The sequence below is a fragment of the Notamacropus eugenii genome, chromosome 5 (assembly GCF_028372415.1).
Source record: "Notamacropus eugenii isolate mMacEug1 chromosome 5, mMacEug1.pri_v2, whole genome shotgun sequence".
Taxonomy (NCBI): Eukaryota; Metazoa; Chordata; class Mammalia; order Diprotodontia; family Macropodidae; genus Notamacropus; species Notamacropus eugenii.
The window spans coordinates 354,347,305-354,364,089 of NC_092876.1; the positions used below are offsets into that span (position 1 = coordinate 354,347,305).

Sequence of the window (16,785 nt, forward strand, 5' to 3'; positions counted from 1 at the left end):
CTGTGGGGTGAGAGTGAGGAATCAAGGAGGCAGCCACACACCTAAGGGGCCTGGAAGGATGTCATTGATTATAACAGGGAAGAACAGAAAAGGGGTGGGTTTGAGGCAGGGATAAAGATGAGTTTTGTGTTAGATGAGCTCTGTTTTTGACATGTTGCATTTGAGATGCTTATGGGACATCTAATTAGAAATGTCCAATAGTAGAGACATGGATCTGGGGCTCAAGACAAAGACTAAGGCAAGATAGGTAGGTCTGGGAATCACCAGCAAAGAGATGGTAATTGAACCCATGGTGGCTGATGAGGTTTCCAAGTGAGAGGGCATAGAGAGAAAAGAGAAAAGGACAGAGTTTTGGAGAGCCTACACACTCACACACTTTTAGGTGTGGTGACGTGGATCCAGCAAAGGAGAAGGCACACAGGTAGGAGAACCAGGAGACAGCAATGCCATGAAAACACAAAGAACAGAAGGTATTCTGGAGGAGAGGGTGGTCAGTCAGTCAGTAAGCATTTATTAAGCACCTACTATATGCCAGTCAGTGTGCTAAGAACTAGGATGCAAAAATAGGCAAAAGACAGTCTTTGCCTACATGGCTAATGTGAAAATGTGTTTAATGGGAATCTAAGTGTAGAACCCATATAAGATTGCATGCCATATTGGGGAGGGAGGGGATAGGGAAGGGGAAAAAGTTTAAAACTTATGGAAGTGATTGTTGAAAGCTGAAAATAAATAAATTATTTTTTTTAAAAATCTAGAAAGAAAAGATAGTTCTTGCCTTCAAAGATCTTACAATCTGATTGGGAGTGAAAACAAACTAATACTTACAAACTATATGCAAGAAAAATAGGAAATGATTAAAGAGAGAAGGAACTAGAATTAAGAGAGGTTGGGGAGGTGGAATTTTAGTTGACACTTTGAAGTCAGGAAAACCAGAAGGCAGAGAGGGAAAGAGAGAGCATTATAAACATGAAGGAAAGCCAAAGAAAATGCCTGGAGCCAAGAAGAGTGTCTTGTTTGTGGAATAGCCCAGGAAGCGAGTGTCATTGGATGGGAGAATATATGGTGAAGAATAAGGTTTAAGAAGACTAGGAAGGTAGGATCAGACTGGGCTGTAAAGGGCTTTAAATGCCAAACAGAGCATTTTGTATTTAATCTTAGAGATGATGCAGAGTCATTGGAATTTACTAAGTAGGGGATGGGTGACATGGTTGGATTTGCCCTTTGGAAAAATCACTTTGACTTTCTGATTGGAGACCACTACCAGATTAGACAAGAAGATAGATTTCTTCATAATCACATAAATAGCAAGTTCTGTTGGCTACCTCAATGTCCTGGCTCAGGGGAAGGGGCGGTAGGGAGAGTCACACTTAGGGAGATCCTTACCTTTCAGTTTGTCCTTGATGTTGGTTAGCTGTGTAATCACAGAGAAGTCTTTCTCAACCTCTCAGTTTCTATCACTGTAAAATGGAAATGATGGTAATATTACAATATCTACCTTACAGACTTGTTAGGAAAGCACTTTGTAAAGCTAAGGCGAGCTCTTGTTTTATTCTCACCAGTCCTTGTTGCAAGGGATCCACCTCAAACCTGTGCTTTATGATAAATAAGCATAAAGGGGAGCCCAGCCATGTGAAAGAAGTTCTTGTATACCTGCCTGGAAGGACCAAAGATGAAGTTCAACTGCATGAGAAATGGTATAAAAAATTGTTGTCTTTAGAAGGAAGAAAAAAAAGAATGGAATGGAAAACAACAACAAAAAAAAAACAAAGAAAAAAGAGATGTAGACGTTGAAAGAAAAATCAGAGAAAGTACTCGTGACTAATGACCTCTGACAGAAAGATCAAAACAAAAAGTGGAGCAAAGAAGGAAACAGAAATTAGCAATTGAAGCCTGGAAAAAGCAGGAAATTATAAGGAATTATCTGTGAAACAAGCATCTTAATTAGAAGAAGAAGAAGAGGAAAAAGAGAGAAAGCAACAGAGAAAACATCAGTTCCAATTTCACCTAAAATTACTGCTAGGAAAATGTGTGTGTGTGTGTGTGCGTGCGTGTGTACTTGCATGTGTGCGCGTGTGCATGTGCATGTGTGCACGTGTGTGTGCGTGTGTGTATGTGTGTGTATGTGTGTGTATATGTGTGTGTATGTGTGTATATGTGTGTATGTGTGTGTATGTATGTGTGTGTGTATGTGTGTGTATGTGTGTGTGTGTATGTGTGTGTGTGTGTGTGTGTGTTCGTCCTTTGTCGCTGAAGACCATGCCATCAGAGAAATAATGACATGACTTACACTTGATTTTGTTTTGAGTGAGGGAGGGCTGTGCAGGTCACCAGCCTCACTTCTCCCCCAGAGCCATCTGAATCCAATGACCAGATATTCGTCAGGATGACTGGAAATGACCCAGGCAGTTGGGGTTAAGTGACTTGCCCAAGGTCACACAACTAGTGAGTGTCAAGTGTCTGAGGTGAAATTTGAACTCAGGTCCTCCTGACTCCTGCTCTATCCACTGCACCACCTAGCTGCCCACTAGGAAAATATAATTCAGTACAAGAAAGTAGAGGACGAATTGTTGAAACTTGAGACGGAGATGAAGGAGAGACTAAAATGGAAGAAAGAAGAAAAAAGGTTGTAAATGAAATTATTAGGTTTCAAGAGAGAGATTGTGTAAACTTGAATTAAAAATTCTAGAGAGAGAAGAAAAGATAGAAAAAGAAAGAAGTTTGGGAAAACTAAGAGAAAAAGTTGAAGCTAATGTTAGGATCCATCCAGGTTGTACAAACTTAACAAAGGATGAGTAAAACATACAAAAAGATAGAGGTCCAACAGATGCAGGGCTTCTTCTTCCCATAACGCATAGGGCTATTCCTATCTGCAGACAAGGATTGTAGAAGAGAATCTAACAAATAGAAATTGCCATCCAATTAATGTGAGTATCGATATATCCTTTATGCAGCAAAATAAACAATTTGTTAAAAAGTGGAAAAAAAACCCTCCAGCTATATAGAGGACACACTGGCAAGGAGAGAGACTGGAGACAGGAAGCCCAGTGAGGGTGTTACTGTTGTTATTTATTATTGTTCAGGTAAGAGGTGATGAGAGCTTGACCTCGGATGGTGAGAAGGGAAGGGAATAGATGTGAACGATGTTGTGGAGGTCGAAGTGACAGTTCTTGTCAGCTGATTGGATATTGGGGGAGTAAGAGAGAGTATAGTGATTGTCAATTATAAAGTTTAGATTACAGAGTTTATGAATTATGTTGTAAACCTGGGTGACTAGAAGAATGGTGGTGCCCATTTTATATAAAGGGATGTTAGAAAGAGATGTGAACTTAGGAGGAATGAGTTCTTTTTTTTAGAAATTTGGAAAAATGAACTTAAGATATTTATGGGATATCTAGATGGCTATATGTCAGGCAAGCCATTGGAAATGTAGGACTACAGGGATAGACATATAGATTTAGGAGGGAGTGAGAGAGGGAGAAAGAGAGAGAGAGAGAGAGAGAGGCAGAGACAGAGAGAGATAGAGAAAGATGGAGAGAGAGAGAGAGAGAGAGACAGAGAAAGACAGAGACAGAAACAGACAGAGACAGAGAGAGAATGAGAGAGAGAGAATGATGCTGCTGCCAAAGAGACTGAGATGGATCAATCAGCCATTCAGACAGGGTATGAAAAATTAGGGAGGAAAGAGTATCTTCGCAGTAGAGATGGTCAGCAATGCCAAGTGCTGCTGAGAGGTAAAAGATGAAAGCCGAAAAAAGCCATTGGATTTAGCAAATATGTAAATTATTGGTGAACTTGGGCAGAACAGTTTACTTTGAGTAGTGAGTTTGGGAAGTGAGTTGAGCAAAAGGTAAGGAAATTATGTGCTAACAGTTTTTTCTGGATGGTAGCAATTGAAGGCTTTTTTTAAGGATGGGGAGAGATGGCCATATTTTATAATTAACTCTAGGAGCCAAGAAAATTGTAAAGGAAATGAGAACTTCTAGAGGAACAAAAAGGATACTATGTCCTGGATGATTTGTTTGAAGTTAAAGGAATTGGGGAAGTCAAGTCACTAGGATAAAAGGAACCAAGGATATAAATAAGATTGAAAGCTCAAACCAAGGCTCAGAAGAGAGAAAAATCTACACAGGAAATTTCTGTGGACAGAATGCAGGAAGACAGGTCAGTAACAGTGCAAATTTGGAACTGGAGTCATAAGATCTGAGTTCAAATCTCAATTCTGCCACTTTCTACCTGTGTGACTTTGGGCAATTCACTTAACCTCTTTGGGCAATAATTTCTTGATCTGGAAAACGAGTGAGTTGGACTAGATGAAAGCTAAGGTCCCTTCAGATTTCCAGTTGTTATCATCTAGTGGATACCAACTGAATTAACCTTCAGGAGACTTTGAGGAGTTCAGTTTATACTTGAAATCAAAGAATCAAGTTGAGAGCCCTGACAGAAATAGATCTTGATCCTGCAGGTTGCAGTTAAGGGCTCAGTCTTAGAAGGCATTTATGATAAGATAGTGACAAGGATGAGGCATTGAGGGAAAAAAATGGAAGTTGGAAGAGTAATTAAGCAGTAGATAATGGAAAGGAATTCCTTTGTTGTTGTTTTTGAATTTAAATTAGTAACTGACCTTATTGAATAAACTGAAGCAGGATACCTGTAAATCTTCTAACCTGTATAATTTGTGCTTTGAGTTTTATTGGAACTGGTGTAGAAAAGGATATGCATTCCATAAATGAGTGCTTGTGCTCTAATGCATTTGACAGAAAAATATGGGGATATATTCCCAGGGAAGTGAAAGGGGTGGGGTCACAAATTCCAAAAATGTAGTTTTTTAAAAAGAAAATCACCCTCACCCACCCTGACTTTTTGAATACTGTGGGATGATAATGGAAAGTTATCCAGAGAGACTAGAGAGGGGAAGGCTTTTATTTTGAGGAAATCCCAAGGGTAGAGAATGGGGGGTATTTCATAATACATACTCCTCACAGCATCTGCTTTCACAAAAATCGACAGCTTGTGCCCAAAGGAAAGTGATTTGGATGGCAGCAGCTGTTTAAGTCTTTAAAAATTCACCCTATAGCCAGAAGCCTTCCCTCAAATTTGTCTACTCAGCAGGAGAGCAAAAGCATGAGGCAAGAAGATGAAAATAAGATGGAACAACAGAAAGGAAGACAGACAAAAGCCAAGTACTGAGAAATTAAGATGGTAGAAATGAAACCCATACTTGAAAACCAACTTCAGCATCATGGCATCCAGAAGGAAATTGCAGCAGTAAATATGAAGGTTATTTAAACAATGGAATTGACTGGCAGTGACATTAATATTCAGAGGGTCACTGAACAGTTATCTCAATCTTGCATTTACCTAGTAATCTTGTATGGTCTTAATTTATGTGTGTTCTTAATTTTTGTTGGAGAAGAGCCTTTTAAACTGTTTTTGTAATCAACAAATAAGAGACAGGAGAGTTTTGTATTCTCTAGTTAGTTATGTGACCATGAAGATATAAACCTACCATGTAAGATAATCTGCAAAAGTCTTCTCATTTCCTTCTCTTATTTTAGTCAAGGACAACACTTGATCCATGTGTAGATCAATTCTCAATGACTTTATTGAGATCAAAAAGGAGGCATATAGATTACTAGTTACCGGTGTCCTCTCAATCACCATTTTTTGTAGGAATATTATATATATATATGTATGTATTTATATTTCTGGGATATCTTCCTCTTCCTGACATTCTTTATAAAGTGATCTCTCAGTGCTTTTGATATGATTCCATCTCCAATACAGACTTCCTCAGTTCCTATTTGGCTGGGGCAACCATTCTTCCTGACTTCCTTAAAACTATTATTTCCATGACTTCATATGGCCCAACAGGTATTAAAATCTGAATGTTATGACTGTCATTGATAATGAAAATAAGATAATTATAGAACACTGAAAAATATGTTAAATTTTCCATGTCTGGTTTCTTTCTGCCAGTTTCATCTGTGAATGATCTGGAGATGACATAACTTAGAAGGTCTCAGGACAAACTTGAGGTGATACTACTTGTAATTTTCCACCATCTCCCTCTGCAAGTTTTGCAAATGAATAAAACTGCAACATCCTATTTTGATATGCCATTATGGCATGAAGGTAACCCTGACTTCTTAAAAGTTATGCCACTAGAGTATAAATTCTGGCAGGTTCTTTTAACCTGGAAAGGTTTCAAGCATGGTCCTGGTGATGGATTGAGCCTGCTGTCCAAAAATGAAGCAAGCTAAGCACCGAGAGGCTCATCATCAGTATGTTGGCCACTGGTGTTTAATCTTTTATTTATGGAAAGCTGGGAGATAAAGAATACAAAATGGCCCTTAGTCCTATATTCTGGGTTGATGTTTCCCCTTCTCTTCTACAATGATGTGGTAAATAAATGAAAAGGGGAGAGAACTAGGGGAGAGGTTTTAAACCTTCTATAAACATTAATTTAAATGTGAGATGTTTGTCTTAAGGACCAGCAGATTGACATTATTGGAAGAACTGGAGGATGTTGACATTTATGAAAGGAAGTTGCTGCAAAGTGAAAAAGTTGACACCTACGTTTTTCTTAGAAAAAAGAAAAGAGCTAGTGAAGCTAGTGTCACTATGCGAAAAAAGAAACCAAAGAGAGACACAAAGGGCTACTTGGCTGCCTCACCTTGCACTATTGATAAGAAAATACAAAAAGACCATTACAAAGATAGAAGTTGTGTACAAATGTCTACTGCAGATGATGAAGAGGTAGAGAAATTCTGCACAGAACTTGATGGTATCTTGCAAATCCACTCAGCAGATTCTTTGATACTAGGTGACTTCAGGAACAGGGAAAGATAGCAAAAATAGGGTTAAGCTTTAAGAAATAGAAGAGACCAAAGGCTTTCGGACTACTTTAAAAGAGTAGTGAAGGGAGAAAAAAGGCACTGGTCAGGGCTTGGAGAAATGTACTTCATTACAAAAAACAGAAATTGATTCTGAATCACCAGGAAGTTAGTGTGTCCTGTTCATCGACTAGGCAGAGCTCAGGGGTTCTTAGCCATTTTTGTGTTATGCACCTGTTTGGCATTCTAGTGAAACCAATAGACCTCTCCTTGGAATAATGTTTTTAAATGCATAAAATAAAATACATAGGCTTGCAAAGGAACCAATTATACTGAAATACAGTTTTCAAAATTTATTTTTAAAAAGATGGCCAAGTTTGAAGATCTCTGACAAAGAACTACTGAGTTAGAGGTAAAAACATCAGATTAAGCTGAAAGAATAAACACAAGAAGACAATTGCATACAATACAGTGCCTTACACATAGCAAGCCTTTAACAAATGTTTTCTGAATTGTTGAATTATATCAGTTTCAACCTGATCTATTCATCTATTTATCAATAGATGTCTGGAAGCAGGACATGAAAAAGGCAAAGATTTTATTCAAAATTTAACATGTTAAAATTAGCATAGTGAAGAACACCAGACAACCCATGAACTTCCTTAGCTAGAAAACAACCTAATCTTGCTCATTGTAGAGATATGTCACTCGGTGTAGACAAAGAAAGTACAAAAATTCATAATGAACATTTTCATTAAAGCTTCCTATTCACACAGAAGTTTTCTGGCTTGCCCCTCCTATCATTTTAAATGAAAGACAGAGCTAAAGAGATAAAGGGAATGGAACAGGGAAACAGCTGTATTTAAATGTTCCCACTCCCCAAGTAAATAACACCAAACTAAAATTTAGTCACTTGGTGAGTTGGAAGGGGGTGTTGCAATAAGAGGGATTCAAACAGAAGGGGGACTCAAAATTGGGGAAGTTTTCAAATGTTCTTTTTATTATGTGATTATCAGTATATGATATAAATTATCATAAATATCATCAATATGATAGATTATCAGTTTATGAAGAAAAAATTGTATGTGAAACTGGACTCTTAATACTATAGTTTGCTTTTAAAAATGTATATCAAATTTTGCGCAATAGTAACAAAACTGCCTTATTATGTTCCCTTATGAGTTTCATTTTGTTTTTTTAAATTTGTGCTTTTAAAATAATTGATGTTGTTTTCATTTTGTATCTCTATCACTGTACACTAACTTCTCTTCCCAGGTAGAAACCCTCCTTTATAACAAATACGTATAGTCAAGCAAAATAACTGAACACATTGACCATGTCTGAAATGTCTCATTTTGTACCTCTAGTCCATCACCTTTCTGCCCAGAGGTGGATGCATGCTTCATCACCAGTTTCTGAAGTCATGATGGCTTACTGCATTGATCAGAGTTCTATAGTCTTTCAAGGTTGTTTTCCTTTACATTTTAGTAATCATTGTGTAAATTGTTTTACTTCTTTTATTGTACTTCAGTTCATAAACTTTTCCCATGTTTTTCCAAATTTATTTGTTATTTTTTTATGGTGTAATAATATTCCATTACATTCATACACCACAACTGTTCCCCAGTCAATGGGAGTCTAAGTCATTTCCAATTCTTTGCTACAATAAAATGCATTACTATAAATATTTTCTTACATATAGGTTATTTCCCTCAGTCTTTTTTAAAATATGAATTTTATTTTATTTTTGGATCTGCATTCTCTCCCTCTCATCTAATTTCCACCCCCATTTAGAAAGCAAGAAAAACAAAGTCTAATGCAAATATGCACAGTCAAACAAAGCAATTTCCTACATTGGCCACGTTAAAAAAAATAGACCTCAATATGTACTTTGAGTCCATCACCTCTTTTTCCAGAAGTGGTTAGTGTGTTTCATATGAGTCCTCTGGAATTATGGTTGGTCATTGTGTTCATCAGAGTTTCTAAGTCATTCAAAGTTGTTTGTCTAGGTAGTATTTTTGTTACTGTATAAATTGTTTTCCTGGTTCTGCTTACTTCGTTTTGTGTCAGTTCATATCATTCTTCATGGGTTTCTCTGAAGCCATCCCCTTCATCATTTCTTGTAGTATCATCATATGCTATTACATTCTTCATATAGCATAACTTGTTCAGCTCTTCCCCAGTTGTTTATTTTCCTCAGTCTTTGACCCCTGTGAGTGTGTGTGACCAGCAGTAGTACCATTGGGTCAAAGATTATGTGCAGTATAGTGGCATTTTTGTTCAGTTCCAAATTGCTTTCTAGAATGATCAAATGAATTCACAGTTTCACCACAGTACATCAGCGTGTCTGTCTTTTCACATCTCCTCCAACTATTCTTCTTTCCAAGAATTCATCTTTTCCAGACAATTCTATCTGATGGGTACGTAACATGGCACTTCAGAGCTGTTATAATTTTCATTTCTCTTAGTGATTTGTGGAGTGTTCTATCCTTTGAGAATTGAAAAGCTGCTTTTGTTCCTTAAACTTGTACCAATTCCCTATATATCTTAGATGTCAGACTTTTATTAGAGAGATTTGCTGTTATTTCCTACAGTTAAAACTGTTTCTCTTCTAATTCTAGGTGCATAGGTTTTGCTTGTACTAAATAAAGTTTTTCAATTACTCGCAACAGAAATTTTCCATTTTGTCACTATGATCACCTGAAATTCTTGTTTAGTTAAGAATTCTCCTCTTCACAACAATTACACAAAATATCTCTTTCCTCTAATTTTAAAAAAGTATGAGCTTTTATGATTAGATTATGTGTCCATTTGGAAGGGCAACTTAGGTGATTCAAAGGATAGAGCTCTGGGCCTGGAGTCAGGAAGGCCTGAGTTCAAATGTGACCTCAGACATGTACTAGCTGTGTGACCCTGGGCAAGTCACTTAACCCTGTTTGACTCAGTTTCCTTATCTGTATAATGAGTTGGAAAAGGAAATGACAAACCACTCCAGTAACTTTGTCAAGATTACCCAAAGTTGGGTTGAACATGATTGAAACAACTGAACAACAACAAAATCCATTTGGAACTTATGGCATTTATGGTGAAAGATGCTGGTCTACAGCAAATTTCTCCTGGAACATTTTCCAGTTTTCTTTGCAGTTTTTGTCAAATAGGGAGTTCTTGCCTGGTATCTTGGGTTTATTGAACATTGTGCTGCTACTTTTGATTGCTTCTGGGTCTTATTTACCTACTCTATTCAAATGATTGTTTTTCTAGTATTTAATCAATACTAGATAGCACTGGTAAATACTGCTTCATAAGATACTTTGATTTCTGGTAGTACTAGGTATTGGGATTCTTGACTTTTTATTTCTCAAGGTTAGTTGTATTATTATTTTATATTTTTATAATATAACCCTTTATTAGTTTGATTATTATGGTGCTAACTCTATAAATAAATTTAAGTAATTTGATTGTACTGGGACCACCCATCTATGAGCAATTAATATTTTCCAATTATTCAAATCTTCCTTGTTTCTGTAAAGAATGTTTGATAGTTACACTTATACAGATTCTGAGTGTGGGTTGATTCTAGATATTTTAGATAGTTTGTAGTCATTTTGAATGGGTTTTTTTTTCTATCTCCTCTTGGGTTTTGTTAGTCATTTATAGAAAGACTGATATTTTTGTGAGTCTGTTTATATTGTACTATTTTGCTGGTTATTATTTCAATTGATTGTTAGTTGAATCTCTGCACTTCTCCAGTAAGCCATCAGCCAATTCTTCTTTGACTATGGTTATTCCCTCAGTTTCTTTATATTGTCTTATTATAACAACTAGCATTTCCAGAACTATATAAAATAAGAATGATGACAATGGATCTCCTTGTTTTACTTACAATTTTACTGGAAAAACTTCTGATATTTTTCTACTACAGAAAGTTTAGCTCTTGGCTTTAGATACATAATTGCTTATATTTTGAATTTTTATTTCTGAGTTTTTATCAACACGGTTTTTGAGGAGGGGTACTAATCCTGTATTGATTTTAAAATACATTTTTTGGATAGATAGTGCATGTCCTACGTGGTTGGAGCAATGTCTAACAAATAGGACAAACTATTTTTTCCCTTAAAAAGGGTATTAAAGTATCCTTAAGACTTAACTAACTCAAGAGACTAAGGCTTGGGCTGTTGACATAGATTTCCCATGGCCTAAGTACAAAAGCCAGTTCAAGCCACTGCTGGAGTTATCCTTGCAGGCTTGATAGGTCAGTATAACTAACACAAAATCAGGGAAGCTGAATTCAGCTAAATCAGTGTTATATCCTTGCTGAGTGTCCTCATGTTACAGCTAAGTAAACCTCCTTTTGTTAGATTGTCACAAGTTTCATTTCATTCAAACTCTGATGGAAATACCAGATTGATCTGAATTGGACCTAGCCTACAATACCGCGTTCAGGAAAACTCCATCATGAGTTTTATCAAAAACTCTTTACCTATTGTTAAAATCTTATGATTTTTATTATTTTTTTACATGTATCTTCTTTAGAAACTCAGTAAAAACCAAGTAGCATTATTTGGGTGATGTTAGTCATTAAGATCATGTTTGAGGACTGGAAACACATTCTAGAAGCTGATTTCTTACCCCTTTTTTGTGTTACGGACCTCTTTGACAGGCTGGGAAAACCTGAGGACCACTATGCTTTTAAATGCATAAAATGCATTACACATTTATAAAATATTAAAAAGGAAGCCAACTATATTGAAATAGTTATCAAAATATTATTAAAAATTCATGAATCTCCAGGTTAAGGACTTTTGATCTAGAGCAGTGGTCCTCAAACTTTTTGATCCCAGAACCCTATTAACAGTCTTTAAAATTATTGAGTATCCCAAAGAACTTTTGCTTTGTTATTTCTATTGATATTTTTACCACATTAGAAATAAAGATGGGCAAAATGTTAAGATGTTTATTAATTCATTCAAATAATAATGAACTCATCACACATTAATATAACATATTTTTACGAAAAATAATATTTTCTAAAACAAAAAATTATTGGAGTAATGGTATTGCTTTTCTTCTCTTTGTTTTTGTAAATTTCTTTATCGACGTCCATTCTAACAGAAGACAGCTGGATTCTTATATCTGTTTTTATATTCAATCTACTATGATATTCTGTTTCAGCTAAAGCATATTAAGACAATCCAGCTCCACACAGATATGTAGTTTTAAAACAGAAGAGTATTTTAATCGGCAAATAACATCTTAGTATTGTTATGAAAATAGTCTTGATCTCTCAGACCTGGTTAAAAGGTCTTGGGGACCCTCTTGAGGTCAGCAGACCACTCTTAGAACTGTTGATCTAGAAAAATCCACTTAATCTCTCACCATTTTTATAGAGCCACTAACACCATAAATGTCTTCAGACCGTTTGTAAATTCAAACAAGGTCAAATCCACTGGTTTCTCTCTTTTCAAATTGTAATTATGTCCAACTCACAAAGCTTCTGGGCTAAAACTCTTTTCTTACAAATTTTTGGAAATGTTAGAGGAGAAAAGCCCAATTTTGCCTATTGCTACCATGTAGTCCTGTAGCAATAGGGTTCTTTTGTCCAAGGACAGATTAAAGAAAAGATTTCATATGTATATGTACATACGTACACATATACATGCATATGAATATGTGCATATATATGTATATGTATACACATATAGACACATCTTTATTATCAAGGGAGTAATTCTTACTTGGCAGTGTCCTGCATGTCATATCTTTCCCGTGTGTCTCCTCTGGAACTACCTACACTCTCCCTACACCTGTGTTGTGACTGGCCTGTGAGATTGATCAGTTTTTCTAAAATCTCCAATGCTGTTAGCCAAGATTTCATGGTCAGCTTGAATCTGAGAGGACATGTGGAGATTTATAGAGCCATCTGTGAAATTTGTACCAATATCCGAAATTGAAGAATTGAAATATACCACTAGGATGATAGAAAGTTCATGATACAGTTAGTAGAATTAGTGTATTATCTTACAGGATTGGGTTAGAGGTAAAACCAAGCTTCTGATGGTCTAAAGATCTATTCCATGAATGGATTCATTCTACTGACTTTTCTTTTGTGAAATCTAAATAGGTACAGAACTATATACATACACAAGGGGTGATCCTAATCTCACTCTTTATTATCCACATAGACAACTTTTACGAGTTTGAGTCTGGGCCATTCTAGACTTCATAGGGTAGAAGAGATAATTATTTCTCTTTAAATTAATCTTAATCTGGTTCTGAGGTGTTGGCTATGTGACCCTTTTACCTCTCAGTGCTGGACAACTTTCTGTGACTGAAGTATAGGATAGTTACCAATATGCATTGGTGAATTTCTTCTTCTTCTTCTTTGGCCATACGTGAATGAAATCACAGGTTCAGACAACAACAAAATCTTGTTATATTAGGCCAATTATTCTAGCCTATTACAACCTTTTGGATCCCAGTAACGTCACCTGACATGTTTGCCATCGCTTCCAGCTTCATAGTGAGCAGAAATTTGAAAAGCGTGCCATTCATATCTTTAACCAAGACATTACTTTATAAACCTTGAAAGTGCTGTATGAATATGAGTTATTATTATAATAAACAATAACATTTTTTGAGGCGATCGAGATTAAATAACTTGCCCATGGTCACACAGCTAGTAAGTGTCTGAGGATGGATTTGAACTCAGATCCTCCTGACTGTGGGGCTGGTGCCCTATCTACTACACCACCTAGCTACCACCTCAGTAACACATTTATGTAGCACTTAATGGTCTAAAAAACATACTCCCTATAACAACCCTATGAGCCATGTAGCATAGGTGTTATTACCTCCATTTTACACATGAGGAAACTGAAACTCAGAGAGATGAACCTTCCCATTGTCACAAAGTGTGAGAGGCAGGATTGGAACTGAATGCTTATTCCATTACAATAAATGGGACTATACTTCTTCTATAACATTCTATTTCATAGGATCATAGAATTTCAAGCTAGAAAGGCCCTTGGAAGTCATTTCTTATACCCTTCTCCTTTCTTATAACTGAGAGCCATAGAGATTAAGTGTCTAGTACAAGGTCACAGGGAATAAGTAACTCCAGGTTAACAATGATTTGATTATCCAAATGTTCGTTGGTATAATTATCCAACTTGTTATATACACAACTAACTGTGCAATTGCCTAGGGCCTCTAGTCCACAAAGCTATCGTGAGGAAGATTCTGATGAAGAGATGGAGGATCCCAGGGAGGACAGCCTCATTGGACTGAAGGGACCTTTGGATCTCTTTCAGCCAGGGGACATGACCCACAGATGCTGACACAAAGGAGCATATTTAGCTTAATATCCTTACAGTGATTCCTAGTTGTTCAACAACTGCTTAAGCTTTTTTTCCCTTTCCAATTTTTTAGAAGGAAAAACAAAACTTCAGAGAAAAGTATATGCTTTACAACAGAACAGGAATTGAACCAGGTTTTAGCTGGTTTCATTTTAGCCTGTCAAAATAAAATGCCATGATAAGAAAGAATATTTACTCTGAGGGATATTTGCATTGTTTTTTCTTTTCTCCTCCTCCTCCTCCTCCTCCTCCTCCTCCTTTGCCTTCTCCTTCTTCTTTTAGGTTCTGGTTAATGGCCTTAACATTCACTGGTCTTAAACTACAAGGATTTTTGGGTAGATTTGGCAAAACAGCAGCGACTGATATTGAAGGCTATATCGAACTGCCTGATGGGAAAGTAAGTAGTCTCTTATTAATTTAAGCAACTTTGCAGAAATAAGAAAGACAACCAATATTAAACTCTAAAATATTTATCTCTAAGTTTTCTTTTGATCTTTAATATGAATACATACATTTTCACTGAGCACCTGAAAAGGCCTTAGCCTAAAAAGCCAAGGTCTTCATTGCATCCTGGGCCATCTCCGGTCATCCTGATGAATATCTGGTCACTGGATCCAGATGGCTCAGGAGGAGAAAGTGAGGTTGGTGACCTTGCACAGCTCTCCCTCACTCAAATCAAAGTCAACTGCAAGTCATATCATATCTCCCTGATGTCATGGCCCTGTTTGAGAATGAAGGACAAACACAACAACAACCCCTGACAGTGCCCTAGGGGTGATAACCCAGCGCCCTCTATCCCCTAGCTCCACTCCTTTTGTGAGAGGAAGGTTCTCATCAGTTTCGGTTGTGGTATATGTGGACTTAATTCGTTATATTCATGATTACTGCCCCCCTCACTGAAGGGGTTTTGCTGCTGTATTTCATTGGAACCAATCATAACTTCAGAGTTTAATTGTAATAGTTTTTTTCTTACAACTGTAAAAGAAAAAGAACATATATATATTTATAAAGAACAAATTTATATTGTATTATATAATATTTATCCTATTGTATCATATTATATCAGTATATTATATTAATATATCATATATTATATCACCTCTTATCATATATATATACATATATATCATCTCATTTCATATCATATCATATAACTACCATTTTGGATGGGTATCTTATGGTTCCTATAAGTCCCAGAATTCCTAATCTGCCTAGTCTGTAGGCAAGTCCCGAAACCCAGGACATTCAAGGAACTTTATTTACTTGGATACAAACCCAATCTTTAGTTACTCCCATAGGGAGCTAACAGTCATTCCCCAAGGTAAATTCCACCATGGCTAATCCTCCTGCTGGGTCTATGTTCAGTCAGCTTAAGGATTCAGTGGGCACTAGACTGGTGGTCCCTGTTTCCTTCTCAAGGACAGTATCACCTATGTTGAATTAGACACTGATTCCTCCTCCCTGCTTCCATCTGTTCTGCCTTAGCTAGCCCTCCCTCTGGCTTTTCTTGCCACGTATACTCACGATGTACTACTTCAGATTGAGTGACTAAAGGGCCTGAATTAGGATCCTTCTTTGCTGACAGCCCTCTTGTTTCAATCTGTCTCTGTGTCTCTGTCTCTGTCTCCCTCTCTTTCTGTGTCTCTGTCTGTCTCTCCCTCTCTGTGTCTCTCTCTCTCTCTCTCTCTCCCTCTCTGTGTCTCTGTCTGTCCGTCTGTCTCTCTCCCTCTTTGTGTCTTTGTCTCTCTCTCTAGCCCATCCAGGGGATCGCCCCTGAATTAGGGACTCTTCTCACTTCTTCATTTGTTATGTGTTCCAGACAACTCAAGTCCACCATCTTCCTCTCCATTGCCATTTTGATAATCTTCAACTTTAATTCTTCAGAGACTTTAATATTCTATAACTTGAACCTATTTCTGTAAGTGTTGATCTTAAAAAAGATGAGCTTGTGTTTTAGAGAGAAATTTCCCAAAGGCAAAACAGCACGAACTTCTGATCATTGCCCTTTTACGTTGTCTATCTAAGACAAATACACTAATGGAGAAACTCAGTATAATATCCATTCAACAACTTATTATAGTTTGCACAATAGACATTCTTAGTACTTTGGGTTTCTAGATGCTATTACATGTGATTACATATTAATATACAATAATATGTGGTAGGGTAAATTCAACATTACAAGTATATTCTTATCTGCTTATTCTTCCTGATGAATTTTGCCATATTTTAATGAAAATATTACCCAGGGATTTTAATTATATTTACATTAAATCTATTAACTTACAGAGTATTATTGCTAGGTTGGTGAGAGCTGGGTACCACGTAAGACGGTCCCATAAGACTTTCCCCATATCCTGCATAAGGATAGTTTTGAATGTAGATGCCTGTAATTGTTTTCTGGTGAACAGGATAAAGAGGTTGTTTCCTAGGAGTTTCTCTTTACTAATAGGCATAAGGATCCAGAAGAGCCACAGAGCAGGTTTACATCAGAAGTGTAGAGAGCACACATGCTATGGTATTTGGCTATGTGCAAAAAATATGTCTCAGTCTACACTTTGAGTCCATATCCTCTCTATCAGGAGGTAAGTGGCATG

General features: G+C 36.7%; 1 protein-coding gene across 1 annotated transcript in view; it reads left to right on the forward strand.

The window, feature by feature from the left end:
* CFAP44 (cilia and flagella associated protein 44) overlaps window positions 1-16,785 on the forward strand; it is a 138,871-nt gene that overhangs the window by 29,738 nt on the left and 92,348 nt on the right. The window contains exon 7 of the mRNA XM_072613986.1: window positions 14,471-14,585. Coding sequence (XP_072470087.1) covers window positions 14,471-14,585 — 115 coding nt within the window. The remainder of the gene's footprint in view (window positions 1-14,470; window positions 14,586-16,785) is intronic.